The sequence below is a fragment of the Centroberyx affinis genome, unplaced genomic scaffold (genome assembly GCF_046629955.1).
Source record: "Centroberyx affinis isolate AG114_WGS23_722 - 3 ecotype Tasmania unplaced genomic scaffold, CSIRO-AGI_Caff_v1 ptg005543l_1, whole genome shotgun sequence".
Taxonomy (NCBI): domain Eukaryota; kingdom Metazoa; phylum Chordata; class Actinopteri; order Beryciformes; family Berycidae; genus Centroberyx; species Centroberyx affinis.
Window position 1 is genome coordinate 23,105 of NW_027282785.1, and position 26,288 is coordinate 49,392.

Here is a 26,288-nt window from a genome sequence, read left to right on the forward strand (position 1 = left end):
TTAAAACAAAAACAAAACAAAAATCAAATTAGAGTCACTTAGAGTATGGATTGTTTGGTTTGGGGGCATTTATGCTACCAGGTCAATTAAAGCACGAATCAATGATACAATAATGAAACAATAATGAAAGTTCGGCGTCACGCGGAGCAGCAAATAAAACAAGGCGGGGTGATAATGCTAATGGGCGATACGCGGCCAACGTCGGTAGCCGGCATGAATCATGTATTTACAGTGCGGGGCAGAGCGCCCCCCCCCCTCCCCCCACCCCGCACAGATGTGAACGTGTGTGTTTGATATGCATCGGCGGCACAGCATTAACATTTTTGGACTGGGTTGAAGGCTCCCGGTGCCTCTCGTCTCCGCCGCCTGTGACTGCAACAGATGGGTCCCCCCCCCCTCCTCCTCCTCCTCCTCCTCCCAGACTCCCCACCCCTCCCTGGGTACTCCCCCACAGGTGGTAGGGTCTTACCCCCCCCCCCCCCCCCCCCCCCCACACACACACACACACACTCCTCCTCCTCCTCCTCCACCCTCCTCCATCGTTAAATAATCAGCGGCCCTCCTCCTCCTCCTCTCCTTGTCAAAGAGGAACGGCGTCTTCCTCTCTTTAATCTCCTCTTACCCATCCCCCCCCCCACACAACCATGGCCTCTTTCCCGACGCTTCCCTCTTTCTCTCTGCGGCGACCCCCCACCCCCACCCGATTCTACCCCCCCTCTCTCTCTCAGCACCTGTGTGGATCCCACCGAGGGAAGATAAGGCATGTACAGCTCTCTCTCTCTCTCTCTCTCCCTCTCTCTCTCCTCTCTGTGGAGTGGGGTTGTGTATTAGGAAAGAGGGAGGGAGGGAGGGAGGGGTGTGGGGGAGGGTGGGTCAGGTAGAACAAAGAGGGAGAAAGCGCACGGAGACATTGGGAATTCTTGACAGCTGTTTCACTCGGAAAGGCAATCTCCTCTCTCCCCCGGTGCCATATCTGAAAAAGAGGAAAAAAAGGAAGAGAGAGAGAGGGAGAGAGAAAGAGAGAGAATGCACTCTCAGGGAGAAAAAGGGGAAAACGACGGAAGATCTTTAGGAAGGTTCAGAGGATTAATTTGGCGCAAGGCAGAGAGGGATGGTAGCAAGGCAAGGATGAGAGAAGGGAGAGAGGAGGAGGAGGAAGAAGGAGAAGAAGAAGGAGGGGAGAAAAAGAAAAAAAAAACACTTTCTTTGTCAGAGTAATTGCTCTCAGCCAGTCTAGTGTGCAAACTGGGGAGAGATTATAGGATTTATTCCCATGTAGATTTTCAGCAGAGACGCTTTGCTGGAGCCATTCTGTTCCCTTCAGCAGAACGTGTGGCTTGGGATGTTCTGTATAAATCCATAAATACATAAATACTGAGCAATGCCAGAGCGCCATGTCTTTTATTCCCCGAGACAGTGAGGCAGAGCAAGTACGCGCGGATCAAATGTGTGTGTCAAGGCAAACAAATCGAATGTCAACACAAACGACAGCACAGTACATACTTAGTGCACGGGAATCAGATTATATCATTACGGATGCCAGCTGCAAATTTGTACCTACACAAGCCGTTGTCTGGGCCGTATAAAAACGAGCCTTTGTTCGGTGTCAGAAGGCAGAAAACCCGTCTCACAAAAGCATAATCAGCCCTGTAGTTTTTGCTCACGTTAAAGGTGGAACAAAGCAGAGAGCCAGCGAGAGGGACGGAAATACTAATTATAGATGCTATCGCGGGCGCCAGATATTCGGCGGAATAATTCATTTATTTGATGTCGAAAAACAGAGAAACAGCCTGAATTTGGGGGAAGAGATTATTACGAGATCAAAACCGCGGCGCATATTTGCATTTGTTGTGCTACTTTGTTTACCAGAATACTTCAAACAATGCATTACCATTTCAAAGCTGGTCAAGTATGTGTAATTCCTTGTCCACACATGAAAACAAGATAAAATTGCGTTTGGTTGGTTTTATTTTTTTGTTCGAAGAGAGGAGAGTGCAGCTATAAACCCGTCAACTTATCTATGCGGTGAACTTCTGCTGACTCTCCCATGACTTGCATAAAATCACACTGGTAAATAACATCGCTCTCAGTGTGTGTGTGTGTGTGTGTGTGTGTGTGTGTGCGAATGCCTGATGCAGGACAGATGCCTCAAAGACACTTTTGAAGAATCAAAGCCCGCCTCTGCAGAGAAGAAATTTCTGTGAATTCAAACAGTTCCTTCAACATGTGTCGCCAATCAAACGGCCCTTAGAACACCCTCTGTTTCCAATCCGGCTCTTTGACGGGCTACTTGAAAAGTAAAGGGGTCCTGAATGAAGGAGTCCCTGTAGTCTGGTGGGACGGGGGGGGGGGGAGCTTTGAATATGACAGGTCCCATTACCTTCACCCCACCAGGGAACGGGGCCAGGGTTGCCCACTAGCTTCTGTTTCCACGATAATACGGCTAATGGCAGCCTGATGTTGGTCTAAGTGTGTATCCCGGCGCTGTACAGTGGCCTTGATGGTATGTCACACACACACACACACACACACACACACACACTACACACCACCGCTTTTTTACAGGCCTAAATTACCCCGAAACAGCTATCATCTTCACAGCTCCAAGGCTGCAGCTTACGAGGAGAGAGAACCCCGAGTTTAATGAAACCGTTTTTCTGTAACCGAAATCGCCTCGTAACCCGCGCAGATAAACCCGGAGACTTTTTCATGTACTTCTTTTTACGGGTTTCGTGCCGACCTCGAACCCCATCTCAGCGTAAATGAACTGTTGAAGTAAAACATCAAGCCAAATTGGTGACTCCTGGTACATGTGCGGGCTTGTTATCGCGATCGCGTCTCCTCATTTGCGGGGAAGTCCTGCTTATACCGCCTTTAGGGGCGTAGCTGGTCCCGAGCAGTGTGTGTGTGTGACCCTCCGTGGGTGGCAGGGTGGGAAAGGGCCCTGGGCTAAATTGGCACAGGAAGGCCAGGCCTATCGGGGGACTACTATAGCCCATTTGGGACCTATTTGCCCCAAGGAGAGCTAATTTCACAGTGTGCATTGCATCCTAGGTTTGAATCTGGCCTGAGACCTTTGTCATCCTCCTCTCTACTGTAAACTATCTAATAAAGCAGAAATGCCATAAAAATAACATTCATTTATGGTTTTTTTTCCCTCTTTAAAGACTCTACCTTCATCCGACTTGCCTCAGTTTGATGCTACCTCCCATGACGTACACTATAAATTTATGGGGAGGAAAGGGAAAATGAAAAGAATAAACTATTTTACTAGGAATTTGTGTCATAAAGATTTATGTCCTAAAAAGGCCGGTACACTCTGTTTTACACATAAAAAGCGAGTGAGTTTAGGTGTGTTTACCCTCCACTACGTCCCAGGCTGCAATTAGCGGTCGACCAGGATGAGCCAAATACACACTTCCCTGGAGGATCATGGGTAATCTGGCAGTGGGAAGCGCTGGGATTCCAGCGGAAAGTCTCATTTCTGAGACAAAGAGGGAGGCGAGGTAAACACAAGGTGTCCTCTCTCAGCTCCTCATCTGTTTCCCTGATACATCTTTTCAGTAAGTCGGCCCATCTGTGACTCTCTCTCTGTCTTTAACGCACATGCACACACACACATGCACACACACTCCACTTTCCACGGTCCAGAGAGTGAAAGACATTAACCCTCCTCCCACCCCCGTCCTTTACCCACACATTACAGAGACCAGCCTCTTCTCAGATACACACGCACTCACCAGATGTTGCCTAAAGCTTTGGGGAAGAAGCCCCAGGTATGTGTGTGTGTGTGTGTGTGTGTGTGTGTGTATGTGTAAACCTCCCAGAATTTGCTGCTGTCGCATATCCGCCCAGATTTACGACCCACAGTTTTTTCCTACAACAGCGTCGGCTTCCTCCCTTGAATTCCCAGCGGGGGGGGCAGCAGGGGTCGAGGATCAGAGGGAGAAGCAGGTTGCTCAACCCAAAAAAAAAAAAAGGCCGGGTCGGGATGAAACGGGGATCGTCTCCCTCCCGAATCCCGGGACATTAGCGGCGGTTCACACGAAACCCATCTGCTTCTCATATCAACAAGGGGGTCCGCCGGGTCAAGAGGCCGCCCGCTAACGTAATGAAATCAAACCGGCCTCGGCGCCGTCCATCACTGGAAATCGGCGAAAGGTTTTTATTACGGAGTATTATGAGGGTGGTGGGGGGGGGGGGGGGGGGATGCAAAAGTGGGGGACATTAAAGACTCAGCGGAGCTCTTTCGCCGTGAGTAACGATCGGACGGAGCGGGGGGCCACGGACAGCTTTACTGTTCCCCCCCAGGCCTCGACGTGTTAAGGGTGCAAGCCGATACAGCGGGATACCCCCCCCCCCCCCCCCCCGCGCTAGGTTAACACACACACACACACACACCGCATTGTGTAGTGGAAATTTAGAGCCCAAAATCGTGTTTTGATGGCTTTATGTTATGTCTACAGATGAGTCGGCTGGATTTACGGCCGTGATGTCAGCTTTGCGATGATGATGATGATATCGGAGATGGGAATGCTCCTCTTTCTACCTTGCCACAATGGAGATATAATAAAATGGACATTTTAATGATTATATACACAATCAGCAGTAAAGCTCATTATGTGTGATCGTTACAGGCCAGATTTGCTATGTAATGTTGCGTGTAGCCAGGGTGAAAACTGAAGCGGAGGTGGGTGAGAGTGCTGACTGGACCAAACAGCGGATCATTTCTCCCCATTTGCTCTATTGCCACTCAATCAGAGGTAATATTGAGGGAAATGGGCTGTGGCTGTGGCTCGCTGGTTGATGTTGAGAGTCGACTTCCCTCATAGATAAACTCCCCCCCCCGAGGTATTACTCACGGCTAAAGCCTCTCACTTTTTGTTTTCAGAGACAGTCTGGGTAAATTTCCACTGTTTGGTCTCCTCTTCAGCTTCACCTTAATTTTACCCAGAAGTGATATATAGATCTTTATCCCCGATCCACACACTTTCTAACGTATTTCCTCTCGGGCCAGATGGATTCTTTCAAAAGCCTCTCCCTTTCCTCGGCTTGAGGAAAGACTCGCAGGGAGTCGTGTGAAGCGGGGCCAGAGCCAGCCCTCTGTAAAACCTGCCTTTCCCCCGGAGTTGAACTTCATAAATTTGACTATTGTCTTCATCGCCGGCGGAGTCGTTACAGGATGCTATTAGAAGTGGAGCCAGCTCCGGGCTAAAGCTCCCGGCCAGCCGTTTACAGTGACTTATCGTGGACGGAGATTAAAGAGATGGAGAGACAAGGGAGGATGTGTCTTCGTCTTCCTTTTCTCACTGCCGCTCCTACAAATGTGGCAGCCACATTTTGAGCTTGTGACAATGTACAGACGTAGAAAGTTCAATATGTGCAGCACTAACGCTTCACTATTCATCCATCTGTGAGAGGAACTATTTAGAAAATCCACATTTTGTTTTGTTTTCAGCTCACAAAAGGAATGACTAAGGCTGACTAAGAGACACAAGTTTTGTGTTACAATATGCTGATTCAGCTTCGGTTTTGCCACCTTTGAAAAAAGAATAGGCTGCAGTAGCCACTTTTATGATGATGAATACAGAAAAGTTAAACAAACTATGTTTCATTGCGAACTTTCATATCAGTGAAACCGCATCTTTAAAAGCGGTGGAGAAAACGTCCGCTTTAAATCTACAATACGGGAGCAGGAGGCAGTGAGATAGTCATTACTTGTCTTCAAATTATGCATCTCATCTCACTGGCGTGTTATCAAGCAGAAGAACCATTTGTGAATGTCAAAGCACCAGAGACAAGGGAATGTATTGTTAAAAGGCTGGAAACTACCCTCAATTTATTCATTGTAAAAGTTTATATTGTATGTACAGAGGGGGGCAGAGACAGTTCTTAATGATACACTGATGTAAAAGGGAAAATTGCACTGTGCTTACATATTAGTCATCTTTTACCACCGTAGTACCATATTGTGGATAATAAAACACAATGAGGGATGGTCATAAAAATACAATGAAACAATAACAATATAATTCTCATTTCTCCCAGGATAAAAAAAAAAAACACAAAAAAAAACAATAGCTTTATGGGAAGATTTGACGTGTCACAGAGGTGGCGCACAAACATTAATTACACAACACAAATAATAAACATGTGCATTATGAGATATTATCAAATTTGCATATGAGGAAACAAAAAAACAACAACAACCCTTGTTAGATACTGCAGGCACTTAAACCCCTCCCCCGGTTCAGTATGAGACACATTAAACGTGGAAACATCAAGCAGTGAAAACAGCTGCTGTGTCGGAGCTGTCGCGCACGCACACACACACACACACACACACACACACACGTTCGCCCACAGAAAACCGGACTCATTTGCAATTCTGCCCCAGCCAAACGAACTGGTGAAACGGACAGACAGATGAAAGACGAGAAGGGAAGGGAAGAGAGGAGAGAGAGAGAGAGAGCAGAGAGACAAACTCGGAAGGGAATAGTCGCGATTACTCCATTGACTGAATCATCTGCAGGGTCAGGCCTCCCATCTTCTCTCCCTCCCACTCCTCTTCTCTTCTCCCACTCGACGCAGCCAAGTGGTTCATATGGCTGCCAAGACATATTCAAAGACATATTGGAGCATCCAGTTACTGGCACTGTTCGCAGACGCTAAAACACATGTCCACCTACACACACACACACACACATACACACACACACAGACACACACTGGAATATCAGACGTAGATGAACGAATATATTTTCACCCCTACGTATGCATGTAGGAAGCACATACACACATGCATATGCACACTCACCCGTTTGTTTTACTATACTTGTGAGGACTTTCCATTAACTACATTCGTTCCCTAACCCCTAACTCTCACCCACTACATGCCTAACCAGGGTCAGAGAGTCAGGACAAAAATTCCCTTGAAAGTTCCTAATATGTCTGTGAAATTAAAATTGAGGGGGCCGATAATTAGGATAATGCGTGAATGTGACTGCTGAGCCACATGGGCCACCGTAGGTGATTCATGCGAGCCTATGATCAGGCGATTTTTTTTTTCCAGGCAAGAAAAAAAAACGAAGCGGCTTTTGATCAGAAACCGATCGAGTACGCAGCCCGGAGCAGTGGAAAAATGTGGCAACACGCAGCCAGCGGTAGAAGAAAAAGGCCGATCCCACACAAACCGCTGCGTCAACATGAAATACAGTGACCAATATGGCAAAAATCTCAACAATCAAGAGGGCAGAAGACGGACTGGTTGGGGACAGAAAGGGGGAAACTGACCCCGTCCTCCTTTGGCGAGGCCTGCCTCCATTTCCCAGCAGTGGGAAAGACGCGTGGGACGTGTGGTGCGTTATGATTTTAAATAAAAACGAAACTCAGTGGTGCAGATTGAGTGTTCCTTTGCCAGTATGCAATGAAAATGTATTACTTCATAGTTCAAAATTACTAATAAAATTTCCAAAATGTCTCTAAAAACTTTGAAGATCTAAAACACTGGTTCTCACAAGGATAGGAGTCCAAGGACACACCCACACAGAGCCACACACACACAAAAATACACCACTAATTATTGATTGAAAGAGGGGGGAAAAAAGCTCCCGAGCGGTTTCCCATCAATAGGCATAATCACGGAATAAAAACAAAATCAGCCCTATTGTATCGGGGTCTGCGGACAGGCGGTCCCACACTGGGGCCACCCACCACACACACACACACACACACACACACACACATGGCCTGTGCGGTTTTTTCCCATGTAACCGCGCTGATGAAATATTCAGCGCGGAACAGCCCGGCTTCGGTTACAGCCGAGTCATTCTAGAGGGCGAGGGGACGCGGCGGCAAAAGGCTGCTCTTCCTCCAGTACACACACACACACACACACAAAGGCATACATCCATTTTTCATGAGGTACATTAATTAATAACCCAGACCTGACCCCATTTATACATGTGAAATTCCCTGGGTGGGCGGGACAGGTTAGGAATGAAAGGAGATCTAAAGGTTTTTTTTTTTGTTTTTTGTTTTGCCTCTATAGGGAGCGAGAGCATGAGGGAGGGAGGGAGAAAGGAGGCGACAAAATGGGAAAAAAAAAAAAAAAAGAGATAAAGCAGCCGGCAGAGAGGAAGAGAGAATTTTGGATTATCACGGTGAATGCTGCATGAGAGAAGGAGGGAGGGAGGGAGGGGAGGGGTGGAAAGAGGATACAGACGATGGGAATATGAGCAAGTGGTGCGTCTGAAGCCAGAAGCGGGGCATATTTCTCTGTGGTCAGCCGTGAGCTGAGGAGGAGGAGGAGGAGGAGGAGGAGGAGGAGGGGGGAGGGTGTGATGCCCAAACCGAGCTCTCACTCCACAGTTCAGACAAGCTGCTTAACCCTCCACTCTGTGTCAGTACATGCTGATTCCAGCCAAACACACACACACACACACACACACACACATACACACACACACACACACACATAAGAGACATCCGAACGCTTGACAAACTCCACACGAGCTGCAAAAACCCCCCCCCCATAAAAATAAAACCACGTTCACACTAGCACATTGCCTGAGATCCCCCCCCCGCTAGTGCGAAAACCAGTCCGGGCCTCGGGGTTACGATGTTTAGGTCAGAATACTGTCGAGATGCGGCGATGGACCTGAAAGCCAATCGCCCGCTGCACCGTGTGTGTGTCAGACGGATGGATGGAAGCTGCAGTTTATGAGTCGTGGAGAGGGTGGGAGGAGGGAGGAGGGGGTTCATGTCTAAAAAAAAACGCAGAACAACCAACGGACCAGAAGGCACTTATACGGAAAGTTACATGATCACAATGCGAGACAGTCACACGTCTCATTTCTTTTGGATAAAACAACCGAACAGGATCACGATTCATAACATTAAAAAAAAAAAAAAATCGTTGTTTTAAAAAATATCGACATTTCGCATCAACAGTCCCATAAAAATCTTTGTATCTCGACTCCGTTTCCCGTCTGTTTTTGTCCCGTCCGTCATCGCTCCTCCAGATCGGCCGCTTTCCGCTCTCTCTTCCTCCGGTCCCTCCCGCCGCTTCAGGAGTAGAACGGCCTCCCTTTCTCCGAGCCGTGGAGCCTGCCGAGCCGGGCCAGCTGCGAGGGGGACGGGGGCACGTCCTGCCGGTACGGCCCCTTGGACGGAAGCGGCGGGGCCTGTCCCGGCGCGGGGCCCGGGGCCTGAGCGCGGTCCCTGTGGGGCTCGTAGGCGTCCTCCTGCGTGGGAGGCAGCCTGGCCTTGCTGGCCTCCTGCTCCCGCCGCCGCTGCTCCTGCCTCAGCAGCTCCTGGGTCTCCAGCAGGACCCGGGCGTTGAAGCCCGTCGCTCCCAGGTAGCCGTTGCGCGAGCCCTGGTAGCTGGAGTAGCGCGGGTTCTCCTTGGCCGTCTGGAAGCCCTCTCCCGGCGGGTACGCCTTGTCCCACGAGTCCTGGGACACCGTGCTGGGGTTCTTGCGAGGCTGCCTGAACACAAAGAGACAGGGAGAAGAGGTCAATCGCGCTGACAGAGACACGAAAAAAAGAAGAGGATACCATTTAGCTCAGAAATGATAGCTGCTTTTTTTTTTTTTCCTCCCGCAGCGGCTCTCGGGTCAGCGCGACTGAAGGGAAATTCAAAAGACAACGAGAATGTGACCGTTTTGACATTTGGTGAGATTTAAAGGGGAAGCGGTGATACGAGCGAAGGGGGATACCTTATAGCCCGCCGCGTGATTACACCGAATCCGGCGACATAAAGGCCGCGACGTGAAAGAGACGGGGAAACAAAAAAAAAAACGGAGGGAGCCCGGAACGCCCACGGCTCTATTAGTTCCGCGCGGTAAACAAACACAACTGTTAAAAAACCTCCCCGGCGGCTTTCATCCATTTAACTCTCTTTTTCGGAAAAGACGGGCAGACGGGGCGCACTTAACAGCGCAGACACGGTAATGGCAGGCCTCGCGGGCGCTATCCGCCTTCCGCCCGTCTTCCGTCCGCCTGTCAGCCCCCCCACCCCCACCCCCCCCCCCGAAATCGGGCCCGGAGAGCCATCATCGGGAACCGCCGGGTCTTCGGCTAACGTGTTAAGTCTGCTCCTCCATTATTAGGATCCATTAAGGCCGCGCGTGCGATTGGAAGACCCGCCCGCGACAGTGTGTCTTTTACGTCAGGGTGCAAAGAGAAATCCCATTCACACCTCGCCGACCCGCCGCCGCGCTTGAAAGGCTTTTGAGTTCCCGAGCGAGGAGTGGGGGGTGGGGCGGGGGGGGGGCCCGGCATGCTTTTAGGGCCAAAACACGCTCCTTATCTCGCCGACTGTCATTCCAGAGAGGCTGACAGGAACAAAAAGGACAGAACAGGCGAGTCATTGTTCAAAGCGCTTGTATCTCTGACAAACTATTTTCCTCCGTCTCAAATTGAGGCCTTAAAAACGTGGTGAATTTCTCTCTTTTCTTTTTCTATGTATTGTACTGTCGCTTTAGAGGGGGGAAAAAATGCAATTAGATGTTACTTTTGCCCGAGCCAAATGTCAAAAACATTAACTCTCTACGGGATTTCCCCATTTAAATTCGTGCATCTGCATTAATGAACAAAATGTAAATCGCTGTTTTTTCTCCTCTTCTACCCGAGCCATTTCCTCTCTCTCTCTCTCTCTCTCCCTCCTTTCCTCGTCAACCCAGTATTTTTCTAACACTATCTCTATTCAGAATTTCTGGGAGTCTCAACGCAGTGTGTCTGCTCCATTTCTAATGAGAATCCCACATCTCCAGCATTACTAATGGAAGCCCTTGTGGTGGGGGGGGGAAGAGTTGGAACACATGGTACTGTTGTGTGAGTGTGTGAGTGTGTGTGTGTGTGTGTGTGTGTGTGTGTTCGTGAGGCTACACTCACGCATGCACGGACAAAACGTGTGTACACGTGCGATGCAAAACGTGTTTTTTTTTCCGTTCCTACACGCGTGCCTGTTTGTTCCTCTATGTTGTGTGTGTGTGTGTGTGTGTTTGCATGTACAGTACATGTGTGTGTGTGTGTGTGTGTGTGAGGGGTAATTGGGCGGCGGGGCAGATGTAGGGACAGACTGCAGAGAGAGCCCCGCCACATGCTCCAGGTCTGGGCTTCGCTGTCTGGGAGAGCCGCCATGCATTTACACCCTGGAACTTGGCCGTCCCAACGCCGCTCACGTGGGAGGGGCGCGCTTGTTTAGAAACCGGAGACGTCCCGATTTCGCGAAAAAAGGCAACGATCCGCGTTTCCAGAATGCCCTTTTAGCTCATAAAACAGATAAGAGGAGAGGGGAGATTTAGTTGGGTATACGGCGACGATGAGAAGAGAGCAGAGATGGCGTTGTTCCACAGGAATGTAATCGTGATTGATGCGTCGGGGAGGGGTGGGGAGTGGGGAGGGAGGGGGTTCTCTTATCACCTCTACTCCTGCGCCAGAATATGTCACAAAGTAGATTAGTTGCATTTACGGGGGAGGGGAAGGGGGGGGATGGGAAAATACATCATGCCAGAGAGCCGGGGTAAATTTAGAATGACAGAACATAACAAACAAAGCCAGGAAGTTGGCTCGGGAGGAGAAATTTGTGGCCGCGGCGTGTTTCGGTAAAACAGCTGGGAAGAATCAAGAGTTTATGAAAAAGAGAGGAGAGAGCACACACACACACATGTACTCAACACAAATGAAACGACAAAAAACAACAAATGCATGCACCAGGCTATGGAACGCTCATTTCTATATTGTATAAATAAATTGTGTAAAAAAAGTTGGAATAATGTTTTCTTTGTTCGCGTGGAACTGGCTTGTTTTTTGGGTGAGGAACGCATGAGAGTCTGGGAGAGCTACTGCCAGTCCACTCAGGCCGCTGTTAAGAACTTTATCCTGACTGCATTTGTGTGTGTGTGTGTATGTGTGTGTGTAAATACTTGTGTGTGTGTCTCTCTTACAGGCTAATCAGTGCTCCCTCCCCTCTCAAACCTCTCTGCCCTCCACAGCCCTGTCACTGCTAATCCCGCTCCGACAACAAGCCTTCATTAGCGCTCCTCCGATCCTCGCGTCCCAGACATGCGAGCTAAGCCCGGGCCGTCATCAGATAACCGGCTACCATGGCTTCTTCTGGGGGGGGGGGGGGGGGAATGTCCCTTTTCGGTTGTATGGTCGACCGCTCCCCGGCTTCCCGTTTTGGAAGGGAAGGACGGGGTTGGAAAAAAGAGGCGGTTGGGGTTATTAATCTGGGGACGTAAGACTTTTTAGTTCTTTAATGAGGAGCCGCGTCCAAACCCGAGCTTTAACAGGGGTCAAAGGTCAAGCCGGAGCTCATGCGACCCCTTGCTAAAAGATCGCTATGAGATTATGGGAGGAATGCATATCAAAGGCCGAGCCTCGCCTGGCTCTTTTTTGGCCGGACGGATGAACTTTCCCAAGAGAAGCGAATAAATGAGAAAGCAAGGGGGAGGGGGAGTGGAGTGGGAAGCAACTGTCACATCACATAAGATGCCAGCAGACAACACCTATGAAGGGAATGTATAGATCGGTCTGGGTTATACGGTGCGTATTGATTATGCGTCCATGCGGACCGCAAATCCATAGCCATGGACAGGAACATGCTTTAATCGACCCGGCTGCAACTGTTCAGAGACGAGCGGGAGCAAGAGAAGAAACGAGTGTGAACGTTTTGTGCGGGGGGAGAGATTGAAATCGCAGGAGAGGAGGGTTTCTCCGGGCCAACGAAATCAGGAGACACACACACACACACACACACACACACGCACACACACAAGCTAAGTGTTCTGTCATTGTTTAACCTGGCAGCGTAGCAACACCGCCCTTCCTAACAAACACAATATGATCCTGCAACAACTTAAATAAATCAGACTTCACTCTCAACATCCAACATATTAAAACATTTCACAAACTCACGCTGGCTCGTTTCCAGCGTGGAAATATTTAACGGGGAGAGGAAATAAAGTTTATTATTAGTAACTTTGATTCCCTGCGTCAAGTCAGTCAAAGCATAGTATTAGTGCCTTTAGTGAAGATTGACTTTCTGTTTAAGTATGTAAAGCTTAAAGTGCGGAAGCCTTCCACCGGCAGTGGTCGGCTCCCTGATTTGCATCGACTAAAGAGCGATTAGCGAGGTTCAGAGAGGCTCGGTAAAGACACTTCACAGCGAGACGGCAGGAAATGCAAATACTGATACCGAACCCCGCCGCCCCTCAGGCCTCTAGATGGAAGATACGGTAAGCTTTATTGGCATCTCTCTGACAAATATGCAAAAACAATGGAAGCAGGAAGATGAGGAGGATGAAGAGCAGCAGCAGTCGCCGCTCTGAACTCGGGCGGGAGATCGCCAAGAGAAATTTCCTTTTATAAACACGGTGCTGGCGCTGTTATTCATTATTAGGGACTCTGAGGGAGGTACTGGGGCGGGGGAGACAAAGTCACCACTTCCTCAGGGTCAACATTGACTTAATGAAGTCGAATATCAGTTTAAATAATTCCGAGCGATCGCATTAAATGATTGGATTCAAAGAGGTTTTTTTTTTTTTTTTTTTTTTTGCCAAGAATCATTTTAAATGTCTGGAGATCAGTTAAAAGTGGCTTTGTGGTGATTGGCTTTGAGGGGAGCCAAAGAGATACGCAGAAGAAAGCGTAACAAAAAGAAAAGAAAAGAAGAAAAAAAAGACGGTAAAAGGCACAAAGCGGGAGAAAAAAAAAAAGATGGAAATCGGAAAAAGTCAAATGAAGAGGTTGAGAAAGGGCAGGGAGAACGTGATAAGTCACGGCGAGAGAGGGGAGGGAGGGAGAGAGAGACAGACAGAATAAAGAAAGGAAAGAGGGAAGGAGGGCGAGTTGTGTGTCTCACCGCGGCAGTGAGCTGTACTGTCTCTGTGCCTGCTGGAAGCCCTCTCTGTCCTCCTGCTGCTGTTTCTGGGCCTGAGTCTCCACCGTTACCGAATGGCGTCCGCTCGGCGTCTCCGTCCCGTTGTTGGCCTGTAACACACACACACACACACACACACACACTGTCAAGATACACACCAATACACCCACACTACCACAGAGAAGACATATACCCAAGACGGAAAATTTGATTACAAGATACACCTCTTTATTTCCGATTAGAGACGTAGGTTACCTGTGAACCCAAGCATGCGTGCACAACAGAGAAAACACACACACACACATAGACTCCCTGAGCGCAGCAGGTGGCACAACAGTGTGACGCCTCCTGTGAGTGTGGGCTATCCTGAGGGAGGAGGTAGTTAGTGGGTGTGATTCCATTATAATAATGGACCTAACAATGCACCTGCACCAAGTGGATGAAGAGTCATTTTTCTCGTTAAAGCGGTAATCCACAAGTTGCCTGTTTCTGCACTGCACTTCCCAGAGATCAGCTGTCAATCAAACAGTGTGTCCAGTGCTGTGACTTTGTCTTTTTCCTTGGATTTTCTGTCGATGCAGTTTGAGTTTCTCTTTTCTCTGTCTGTTCAGCCATGGTGGCTATCACTGCCCATGCTAACTACCCAGTTCTTCTTCTATTCCTCCTAAACAAACTGCTGTTGCTGCTGCATGAAACTTAAAACCTGACACTGGGTGTTCATAACAGCAAATGTACAAGCTTCCATGAGAATAGCAAAAAAAAAGTCATTTATTAACATGAAAATGTCACAGATTACGTCTTTAACTCAGCGTCCTTGGACCCAAGTAAGCACCGCTAGCATGCTGCAGAACACCAACAATCACCATTACCAATCTCCATTCAGTCAGTGGCTTTGTGTGCGACCTTGACTACACGTGTGCGCCTGTGTGTGTGCGTGTGTGTGTGTTTGTTGCCTGCGATCGTCAGAGGGGTTGACATGGAGACATCATCTCCCTCAGCACCAGTGTGCTGCTAACGAGCTGGCTGATTAAAGAACATGACAAGCCAATTAGACAGAGGAGAGCTGAGGAGGTGTCGCAAGAGTGGCCGGGCCGAGTGTCAGTTTTCATAAGCATCGGATGGGGACGTGGCAGGCAGGTGGGGGGGGGGGGGTGGATGGTTTGTGTGTGTGTGTGTGTGTGTGTGTGTGTGTGTGTGTGTGTGTGTGTGTGTGAAAAACCCCAAAATTAACCAGTCTTTTTCACCGTTTTCGCCAGCCAGCTACATTTTTAGAACAGAACAAGATCTCCAAACAATCTGCTAAAGTGGTTGGTAGTGTGGAGACAGATTGTCCAGAATGTGGCTGGTTTGGCTAATGTTACTCTGTGTGTGTGTGTGTGTGTGTGTGTTCAAGGTGTATGTGTGGGTGGGGGGGGTGGGGGGCGCGATGGTGGGCGTAAAGGCTGTCAGTAAAAATGTCAACTCGGGAACATCTTGTGTTCTCGAAGCGGCTGCTTTCCCTCTCTCGCTCTCGGACAGCTGTAATAACACCGCAATTACATTTCGCTCAGCGTCCGCGCCAAGTCCCTCTCCCCCGAACCCTCCGAGCACCGAAAAAAAAACATAATACTATTACACGTGTGTCAAATGAATTGGGCTCATATGTTTCGGGTTTCGCCGCAGCAACGCACGTCTCTCCGGTTCAGCAAGCGTCGAGCGCATAAACCAATAATCAGATGAAATGGCGAGAGGAGGGGGGTTAGGGGGGGAAATTATTTTATTGGGGCGGTGAGAAAATAATTAGTCACGCACACCGAAACCTTCTTTTAACGCGATTCCGAACGGAAGCGGCGAGGAATCCGGAGGTTCGGTTTAAGACTGACGGGCCGGAGTCGGATGACGCCATGCCAAGAGAACATGCATGAGAAATAGCCAGGAGAGAAAATCAGTCAGCGTAATGGCATTATCTGGGGAAGGAGAATCAGATTATTCCATGTTAGGGCTGGAATACAATGCCATATAAAACATGACATTTGTTGAAATCGAATCAAAGCGACGTCCGTGTTCGTTTTTATCCAATAATGTGAAAAATGATGTCAATACGGCACGCTTTTATCTCTGCCTCGTTTCCTCGGTCGTGTCACAGACAAAAGCGGAGGGAGAGAGAAAAAAAAAAAAAAAAAGGATTCTCCACCTGTTTAAACATAAGAACATTCGCAGACGCTGAGCCGGGCGGGGGGGGGGGGGGGATAATTATGAAAATTATTTGCAGCTATCAAAAAAAAAAGCGGGACCCAGGAAAAAAGCAGCTGGGAAGGAGTTGAGCTTTAGACCTTGAAAACATTCGAGCCGAGGCCTAATATTTCTCGGTTCGGAGCCGCTCCCGCCCCGGGTCGCAGCCCTTCTAGATATCAAAGCGGTTTCGCTGCGATGGGTCAGTCCGAACATATGGCTTTACTCCCCTACGCTCCTTACGACGCTGTGTCTTTTACCCCCACCGCGCGGGGAATAGCTTCAAGAGCGCGAGGCCGCACTGTACACAAACAGACATGTGGAAGACATTTAACCTGCTAATGGGCATAACGATGCTGGGAGAACGAGAAGAATGGGAGGGAAACGCCACATCCTGACGAAAGCCCAGTTGGATAATGATTCACTCTTGAAAGTCCTCGCGCCGGCCCAATTCCGCCAATTTATTAACAGCAGGCTCGGTCCATTTTGCGGTTAACTGGGGGGGGGCTCCGGGCGGAGGCTCCGTCTCAGAGTGTGGTCCACCACTTCCTGGTTCCAGGAAACCAATTAACAGGAAGTTGGTTTGGTTATCTCCATATCACTTAAGACTTAAGTACTCTAGGGCACAAAAGCCAGAGCTAAATTCCTCTGTCTTCCTCTAACAGTATCAGTGAGCCTATCAGTGTTGTAAATGTGTGAGGGGAACAGTGCTGAAAAATGCTCCTGTGAACAAATAAACCGGAGAAAAGACTAATACACTCGGCTGCCTTTGTTCTCCTCTCCTCCCTCTGTTCTCTCTATCTTATCTGCGAACGGCAACGCAACTCGGTGTCTACGTAAGCAGCGTGTGATAAACATCCCGGATGTGTAGGCATGTGCGCATCTGTGTACATGCTTGCGTGTGTGTGTGTGTGTTATCTAGCACACTCCATGTGTTGTGTGAGTGGCTGCAGCTGGAGGCCCATACACTGTTATGATACACAGTTACAGAGCTATACTGTCTTGCCTGGTAAGTCAAGAGACTGCTGTTTAAAGTTAAGGTTACGCTTCACATGATCGCATAGGAAAAGTGTGAGCTGCACGCAATCGAATGCACACACACACACAGACATGCGAGCAACATATGCACACACATACAACGCTTGGATACACATGCATCCTGATAGGTGCAGATAGAGCGATAATAAAATAAGAGGAATTCCCATAAATGAGGGCTTTACAAGCTGCCGTTGGCGCGTTTGATCCGAGACACCAGCATGGCGCTCGCACTCTTCTGTGTGGTCAGGCTCGTTGGCCCTCCAAACCGACAGCGCAAACTGACTTTATTGCTGCAGACAGGAGAGTGAGAGAAAAGGCAACTCTCTGGAAAATACATAGCGCTTTATGATGAACATCTGGAAATCCCCTCTCTCGCGGAGAGCAGCGGGGAGGGAGGGAGAGAGAGAAAACATGCCGGCTCTAATTGTGCGAGTTGGCTGGGGGCGGCGTGATAGACAGCCGGGGCCTTGTGTTCTGATCGTTATTCCATTAGGGAGGAGCCGGGGGTTCCAGGGCTGACCTCAACATTGTCATTACAGGCATTCGCAGCGGACACACCTCAGCTCGTAACACCCGAGACACCGACCCGCAGGGATCAAACCCACGGGGGAGGGAGCTCATCTGGACACTGTACTTGCTGCAGGTTTCTCTGAGTCACGCCTCATGCAGCAGCACAGCACTGGCCTCACTGTTTACTGATAAGTGATCTATGGGAAGTGCAGTGCAGAAACACCATAATCCCTTTTCTAATTGTCTGTGCTGTTCTTGTTGTTGTCCTTTGCTGGTATTTATTGCATGAATACTTGTGAAGATACGAACGTATGGACGCACGCTCAAGCAAACCTGATGACTGCTGACACTGAATATTTCTCAAAATGAAGTACACAGTATAAATAGGACAACCCATTTCAAGTATGGAGGAGCTGGTGACTTCCATTATGGGCTGTAGATCTGTGCGGAAGCCATTACTACCCAACCTTGAGTGCTCAGGGACGACCTGCATCAAAGCGCGGTCCCGCAGCCCTCGATGTGGTACGTATTTAACTGCATACTGTCTAGTTAGATTCACTGAATGTTTTGAAAGTGGAGGTCACGGAGGTCTCGCTTAGGCCCCATGCTGGCTTGGCCGAACAGAACGGGCATTATGCTCGTTCACATGCTACACCTCACAGAACTCTTTAGAGATGGTTACAGCACTTAAGGTAGACTGCGTGAGAAATCGGCTGCAATGCTTGATTAAAACATCAACGCTAAAACGTCAGGCTTTGGTGTCAGTCCCCCGGAATCAAAGAGGGCTTCTCTCTCGAGCTGCCTTTTAAGTCAGTGTGTGCCTGGTGTGTGTGTGTGTGTGTTTACTGACATGTTTCTCCTGCATATAATTGATGCCGTGAGCCACAAGGTAACGTTCGTGCAATACAGAAGGTCGGGCAGTGGAACTTGCTTGAATCCTACTTACACTATTTGGTAAACAGTGTTTATAGCCGATGTTTATCTTAATACTACACTTACAGTTTTCTGCACTCCCCTAAAAAGAGTGTTTTTTAGAGATTTTGTGCGGTGTTGGCCATAAGCCACTCATTATGCCTCGTTCAATAGTACTTTACCCATAGTCAGCTAGCATGTGAGACCCATGTGAAAGGAAGTAGGCAGTGCTCTTGCTTTGTGGTGGTGAAACCTATTTCACAATAAAAGTCCCATTAAAAATCAGCAGCGTCCGAGTTGATTTGGGGGTTTTTGTTGCTTGGGACAGTTAAGTCTAATTCTCTCTCCACCAACACGCTGTATAACCCGCCGATGAATGCAACAAGTTCACGTCCCTTCTTTGGAGGCTGTCGAAAGGCATTCTGGGAAATGTAGGAAATCACAAACTGAAGCAGAAGTAGACAAAGCACTTTGAGGGAAAGTGGGCATGCCAAAAAAGTAAATTACAACACTTGCTTTGAACATCACGGATTGATGATAACAGTGAAGGGGAACTGAGGGTGGAATTTTTCCTTTAACATTTTAGTCTGTAGACAGCAGCGACAGTCAAATATATTATAGCCAGATTCCTAGTGTCATGACTAAGATGCCAGAAAAATATGAAATAGATGTTTCCGTTTCACTAATAAAATATGACGTTTGAATGGAAAACTACATGCGGAGAATGAGTGTTTGCCCAATGGGTGTATATTTACCACTCAGCCCTGCCTCTCCCTGTGCATCTCCAAAGCCCTGATTCATTTGGATTACTTTGCTTGATTTTACAGTCCATTTAGACCTTCAAAAATAATGTTTTCTTTTCACCAGCATCTCCAGTGGCCATATGTGTCACATTTCACTTTTCCCCTCCTCCTCTCCTTTTCACATTACCTCATGTCTAGATGATTGCCCTGTTTGTCTTGAATAGAGCCATATCCATTTTGCTTTTAGATGACACTATGACAGGATTTCACTTGAGTTCCTCTAATCAGTGTCAACACATAACATGGGCACTCGTGTATCTCCCCTAACAAGCTCTGCCACTGTGAATCCTTGTTCACAAGACTAAAATAACATGAAAGAAGACTAATAAAATAGACTTCAATACTCCAGGGACGGCCCTATATCTTATTACCAGTGGAATAGCGGGGGTACGCTCAACAATGTCAACAATCACAAGCAATTAGGAGCTCAGAGGCTCAGAGAGACAGAGAGCCTGAGACTGTTCTGTGCTGAACAAACAGTTAACATCTCCTTTCTTCAGAGAGAGAGAGAGAGAGAGAGAGAGAGAGAGAGACAAAGATGTTGAGACAACATTAGAGAAAGCTGGTGGCTTTCAACGATTTTCAACCATCAGCAAGGCTAACAATGAAGCCAATCCAGGGCAAATAGAGTCAGCCATGCAGCCTTCCGCTGTATAGGAATGTGGTGTGGAAGTATGGTGTCATGGCTGATCCCAGGCAAACCCTCCAGGCAAGGTTATGTCTAACCCACGCTCATTTAGACAGTGAGGAAAAACAACCAAAGATGCCTCCCACGTCAGACCTCCATTCCAAACCAATCTAATTGTCAAACTGGACTCTGGACACTGATAATTCTCCAGTGGGAGAATATATGGAACTGCGAGGGGGGGAAAAACATGGATGCCAAATATTTCAACTTCAAGGGCTGACATTCTGACCCCACGATTTAGGAAATAGTTATACTCAGTGCCGTAATTAGCCACTAATATTTTCACATCCCTCCCTCCTCCACACCCAGGTCAGAAAGTCACAGGACAAAAAAAAGCCATGTCTGTCTCAAGCCATTACATCGCAAAGACACACAATTATTTGACCTTTGACCTGTTCCTGGCCAGCTAGATGTATGTGTTTGGCTGCATTAGTGTTCCCAGCATTCCTAGAAGAAGATAAACGGATGACTGACCTTAAACAAAGTATGAACCAATGAGTTATATGAATTACAACAAAACCAGTAGAGATAGCTATTACATAAATAGGCATATGATATGGTATATGGAAACATTTTCCTCAGAAAGGCAGCGTGGTACAGACAAGCTACTTTACTTACATTCTAGGCACAGCTAAACTTTTCATGCACAGCGTGGGGGAAATATGAGATAAATCACGTTTGAATAAATTAACAAAGGAATTAACTTGATTACATTTTTGCAATTATGAGGAGTAAATCCCATTGCTGTTACAGATCAATCATGGAGGAGGAGAAAACGGTTAAAAAAAAAAAAACTGTACTCAATTTTTAATTTTGAAAATCCCTTTAATCAAGTCTAATGGAAATTAAAATGAAGAGTGCGGTGCAGTGTCTTCAATTTCTCTCCCCCTATTTGCCTCCAAATCCTGAATAGTCACTTGTCATCAAATGGGCCCCCTTCTTTTCATCTGCTCTCCTCCTCCCGGCCACAGTGGCTCATCTTTCCAGAAGGCAGAAATGGCACAGACAAAGATGAGTAATTAGCAATTAGTTCCAGGTCAAAGGTCGAAGCCGAAAAATTAGAAATAAGCCGGAGAAATTTGGCAGAAGTTTCAGTGACATGAGTCTTGACAGTTTGGCAGGCATTCAGAGTTTAGTATCAGAAAGAATGATAATGTCAGAGGAAGGAGACGCTTCATGCAAGAAGCTGAGGCCAGTAAATTACTTCTTACTCATTTCAGAAGTAATATTATTACTTTACTTCTCAGTCCCTGGGAGTGGTTTATTACAGTAGCCTACTTATTCTAATGCTTTTGTGTTACGCCGCCAAAATTGCAAATTGCATCCTCTCTTACCTTCAAAGACTGGGAAAACTAAATTACCTCTCCTGGGAATGATCAGAGGAAACAAATAGCGTTCATGCATAGTGTTTTTGTCATGCTTTGGCTCAGACAAATCAGCCAGAGAAAACAAACTTTACTGTCATGTTTTCATCTAGGCTAGATCAAATAAACTGGGGAGTGGGGATAATCATGGTTTTTGGATAATTCAACTTCAATCTGATGCGTAGAGCGGGTAAATAACAACAATAACGATAACAATAGTTAGTGTTATTTTTGGATTGGTAACTGTAATATTATTAGTGATTTGTTACAGTGCTGGAAAAAGCATTAATATTATGGTAACATGTAACAGAGTAGTGTGTTACTTCCCAACTCTGGTTGAGGTTAGCCTGGGTCACATCCAAACAGACAGGCAGAGAAGTAAATGTGGGAGCGGGTTCAGCAGGATTAGGAAAGGAGCTGAGGTAAGTGGAGGGAATCCATTTAGCGGCTGGTGGCTTTGGAGATGATTTGAGTGTCCAGGGGTGTATTGGAGGAGGGTGTGTGTGTGTGTGTGTGGATTTATTCTCGGAGCTCTGAAGGCAGGGTATTTTGGGGGTTTTGTGTTTAGGGGTCCGTGCAGCTCAGCGCTGCTCCAGCGGAGCGCGGCGCCTATCGGACACTCACCCAGGGCTGGTCGAAGCTGTAGGTGTGCCGGCGGTCCTCGGGGTCCTCCTCCTGTTTGGCCTGCTGGAACTCGTGCCTCAGCCTCTGTATCCGGTCATGGTTACTGGGAGCCATTTGACTGCTGGGAGATAAAGAGAGGGAGAGAGAGAGAGATAACGTGAGTTATTAAGCGTTATTTTCCAGCTAGACGGTGTTCAAAAAGAAGACCTGTTCCATTACTTGAGCTAGATGGTGTTCAAAAAGAAGACCTGTTAAATTACATTAACTTTAGTCCCGCCCACAAAGGCTCTGATTGGCTCGATTGTTTCTCCGAGCGAGAACAACAACAACAACAACACCAGACTCTCTAAATTGCTTTGCAAAATCCGAAAAGCGATTCAGGAGTCTGGAACCAGGCTAATTACAGATGCTTCTTCATATGGAAATAATTCACTCGCCCACCCTAACACCCCTTTCAAATTGCGTCCACGATCTTCCGGATCCGTTGATCTGTCGGTCGTGATTTCCCCTCTGCGGAACTGATTGACATGCCTGCGCGCTTTCCCCTCCCCGCCCTCCCCGCCCTCCCCACCCCCAGCCGCTCCTCCCGAACATCCCTATAACAGAAAGTGTCCCTCGTGCACCATTGTGAGTGATGCATGTCCCTCTTAGACTGGAGGAGAATATCGGCCCATTATGGTATGCAGTCATTAAACACTGCACTGTGGAAAACCCTCATTTACATCCCCTTCATTAAAGGGCTTTGAGGGGCCTGTCAATAGGAATCAATAGCCTTCCCTCAGCTTAATCAAGCTCCCCTTTTATCACCAGCAACAGAGGCAGCACATGACAAAACGTATAATTATGATGAGACGACCGGCTTGATAATAGGCCCGCGCTTATGCATACCGCAGGGAAGAGGAGAGACGAAAGGTTAGGCGGGTGAGGGAATTCGCGGTGGGAAGGTGGAGGGGTAGGGAGTGGGATGGATGGGAGGAGGGAGGGAGGGATAGATAAAGAAGAGGGGGGGGGGGGGTATTCTTGGGTGAACAAGGGAAAGGTTAAGCAAGTGCATGTGAAAAAGAAAGCAAAGAAAGTCAGGAGGAAATAACAGAAGACAACACCGGGCAAGACGGAGGGGGAAAGGTACGGGCGGACAAAAGAGGGGAGTGAAAAAAAAAGAAAAAGAAAGAAAGCAGAAAACGTTTTCAAAATGGACGCTACCTGTCACCCTGTCATTGTGTGTGTCCTCCTGAGTGGCACTTACAGGTGGCACGTCAGCGGTGGAAGTGATTGCTTATTTAGGCCCAGAGGATTCTGGGCGCAATTACGCCGATAATTGCAGATTAGAGTGAGCACATCCTTCTGATGATAATGGGCACTAGGACACGCTGCCAATCAAGCTTCATTAAAAGCACACTAAATAGCACCTCATAAAGGATGCACAGGGCTCGGTGCATGCCCCTGAACAGCACTTGGTGAGACGCGGTCGTCCTGTTATTTGTACGGCCTGATCAAAATCAATTGTATTAGTTATACCCCATTTGATTCCTATAGCGTTATGTGTATGGGAGCGCAGGGAGCATACATTAGGCCTTTTATGTGGATGTGGGCAATTAAGTGGTTCATTGGCGTGTGAGGTGGCTTATGCTTTTAGGCATGGTGTGTGATGGTGCAATCCTGCTATTACTGCTCATTGCAAAATCAATGGTCCATTTCTGTTCTCATGAGGTGGCTTGAATGGCAAACGCAATGTTAAAGAAATTAAATTACTCAATTGCAGTTGCTATGAACAACAGAACATGCATTATGTATATACAACGCATATATACCAGACACCATTCTCCATCTGCTTTGTGTCTTCAATTTCGTTTTGAATAATATAATGACGACACTTACAGGCTCACTGGAGATGTGATTCTGTTATCAGTTAACAGAATTATAGTCAGTGTTCATTTCAGCTAAAACACTGGCGTTGTAAGAGTTACACAAAACCATGCAAGACGTTTGCAGCTCCAGGAAGAGTGTATTTTGTTGTTCTGAGTCCTGTGTAAATACCAACGTTATCTGCTCCATATGCACAGCAGGTCCATCTGTTGAGTTTCATCTAACTGTTTGCTGATGCAAAAAACACCAGCACTCCCTCAGGTTTCCCTACAGATATGTAGCACTCAAGTGGATGGGGATGGGGGGGGGGGGGGGGGGGGGGGGGGGGCAACAACAGTGCCTCAGCTGCAAGGTAGACACACACACACACACACACACACACACACACACACACACACACACACACACACACACACACACACAGAAACACATGTCGTACATTACAGAGCATGAAACTGGTAAGGAAAGACAACACATCTGCAAAGCTAAATGAATTTTCCTGGAGCTCCCCGAGTGTAAGCCTGCTAAAACACATCAGGCCGCGTGTTGACATGCTCGCTATCATCCGTGCTTGACGGGAGAGAGGCTTGACATGATTGTAATGGGTGGAAAAGGACCCAAAGATGGATACGGGAACTCCAGTGCATGCAATTAGCTTAATCCCTTAGGCTGGTCGTAGAGAAGACCAAGTCTTTGAGTCCAAACAAACAGCCTCGTAAATTTCTCTGTTTGACCCTCCGGGGAGGGTCAGTGCTTCCATCAGCACCTATAACATGCACCATTGGGCTAGAGGAACCAGAGGGGGAGAGCCAGCTGGGGACCCGAGAAACAGGGCCGCAACCCGGGCTATAAACAAGCCTATGTGACTCCATATACACTCACTACACAATAAGACCTATTGCCCTTCTCTCACCCACTAAAGCATCAATCTGAGAGAGAGGGGTGGTTTGGTAATGTAACTGGAGAACCAGTGCGGTGGTGGTGGTGGTGGTGGTGGTGGTGGTGGTGGTGGTGGTGGTGGGGTGCGGGGCAGCTGAGAGAAGATCAGCCAAGACAAGATCTCCAGCAAATTAAAGAAATAGCAGCGCGGGACTTCGATATATATTTTTCAAAGCGCTACAAATGGAAATTGCATCGAGTAGCGGCCGGGAGGAACGGGGGAGGGGGGGGGGGGGGGGGAAATCGAACGAGGGGTGAATTTGTCATGGTAGTTCAAAGCAGGCCTGCGCACTATCTAGATTATCTCCAGGGGCTTCTCCTCTCCGGCCCCCACCCACCACGGCGGTTCAAAGTTGATGGGATTCTTTGAGGACGCTCGGTGGGAATCTCCAGTACAAAGATATTCAAATGCGCGGGGAGCCGGGGAGCCGGGAAGCGCTGGGGAGGAGCGAGAGTCAAGCAGCCGGGAGAGGCATCGGGAGCTGCCCAGCATCACCCTGCGGCAGCCGGGCACCACAGCGGCCCTATCTCCATACATAAAGAAGATGGATTCAGCCGCTTGGCCCCCGAGAGCTCCCGAATGCTTAAGCACCTCGATGCGCAATTAGTCAGCGCGATCGTTGCCGACGCATCAGGTGTCACCGCTTATAAACACCCTCCTGAATACATCAAAGTCCATAATGGGCCTGCAAAACAAGACCTCAGAGGAGGAAAAAAAATGGGGGAAAAAGATGGTAGCGGCGGACCGCCCCGGCAATCAGGGATGAACGTGTCACCTGGCCCAGCGACGGACGCGTATGAGGGAATATGAATGAGCGCTGCGCATCGGGTTTGCTACAAGCCATGTGTTTGTGCATGAGGGGAAAAAAGGTCACAGGTTGTGTGAGTGTGCTCAGGGGCGCGGCGAGGCCGATCGCATGAGCACCGCGGTCCCACTGCAGCTTTTCCGAAGGTCCTTCCTTTGAAACGGGAGTCAGTGGGAAAACGGGATGCCGGCCGCGGAGTAATTAAAGTGCATGGGGGAGATAAAGTATCCATATGCCACAGCATTTTCGCAGCCAGCATCATTCTGCCCTGTATAATGAGATTTGCTCAATATTCATCTGTGTGTTCCCGGGGCCGAAATGTCAGCGCTTGGCCTCTCAGCTTGGCCACGGTTCTCCCACATGCATGCAAACATATACACACACACACACACACACACACACACACTGACACACAGACAAAGAAACAGACACAGAGACACTGACACGCTCACACTCTCTCGCTCTCTCTCCCTTTCTCCTCGCATACTGCACAAACGCTCGCTCTGTACTCTGGTGAAGTCACACCGCCGCCGTATTTATAGCTCGCACGAAAGCTTACTTGTGAGAGGTGAACCTGTGAATTCACAGGCATGCAGAGGCAGGTCAAACAACAGGAGGGCCCGTCTGAACAACAACCCC

The 26,288-nt window shown here is 48.3% G+C and overlaps 1 protein-coding gene across 1 annotated transcript; it reads right to left on the minus strand.

Moving 5' to 3' along the window:
- Window positions 1-5,825: 5,825 nt before the first annotated feature.
- On the minus strand, window positions 5,826-25,381 carry LOC139667453 (partitioning defective 3 homolog). The gene is made up of 5 exons (XM_071546914.1): window positions 25,240-25,381; window positions 24,865-24,937; window positions 22,039-22,159; window positions 13,871-13,998; window positions 5,826-9,489 (listed from the first exon to the last, which is right to left on the minus strand). The coding sequence occupies exons 1-5, from the start codon at window positions 25,379-25,381 to the stop codon at window positions 9,069-9,071; spliced, it is 885 nt and encodes a 294-aa protein (XP_071403015.1). The 3' UTR covers window positions 5,826-9,068.
- Window positions 25,382-26,288: the final 907 nt, after the last annotated feature.

Bases quoted from the DNA above. Each gene is read 5' to 3' on its own strand.
- LOC139667453 (XM_071546914.1), bottom strand. From the start codon at position 25,381: ATGTATGGAGATAGGGCCGCTGTGGTGCCCGGCTGCCGCAGGGTGATG. The intron at 22,160-24,864 runs GTTACATTACCA...TTTATCTCCCAG, and splicing joins ACCACCGCACTGGTTCTCCA to CAGTCAAATGGCTCCCAGTA. The intron at 13,999-22,038 runs GTGAGTGTCCGA...TGTGTGTTACAG, and splicing joins ACAGCTTCGACCAGCCCTGG to GCCAACAACGGGACGGAGAC.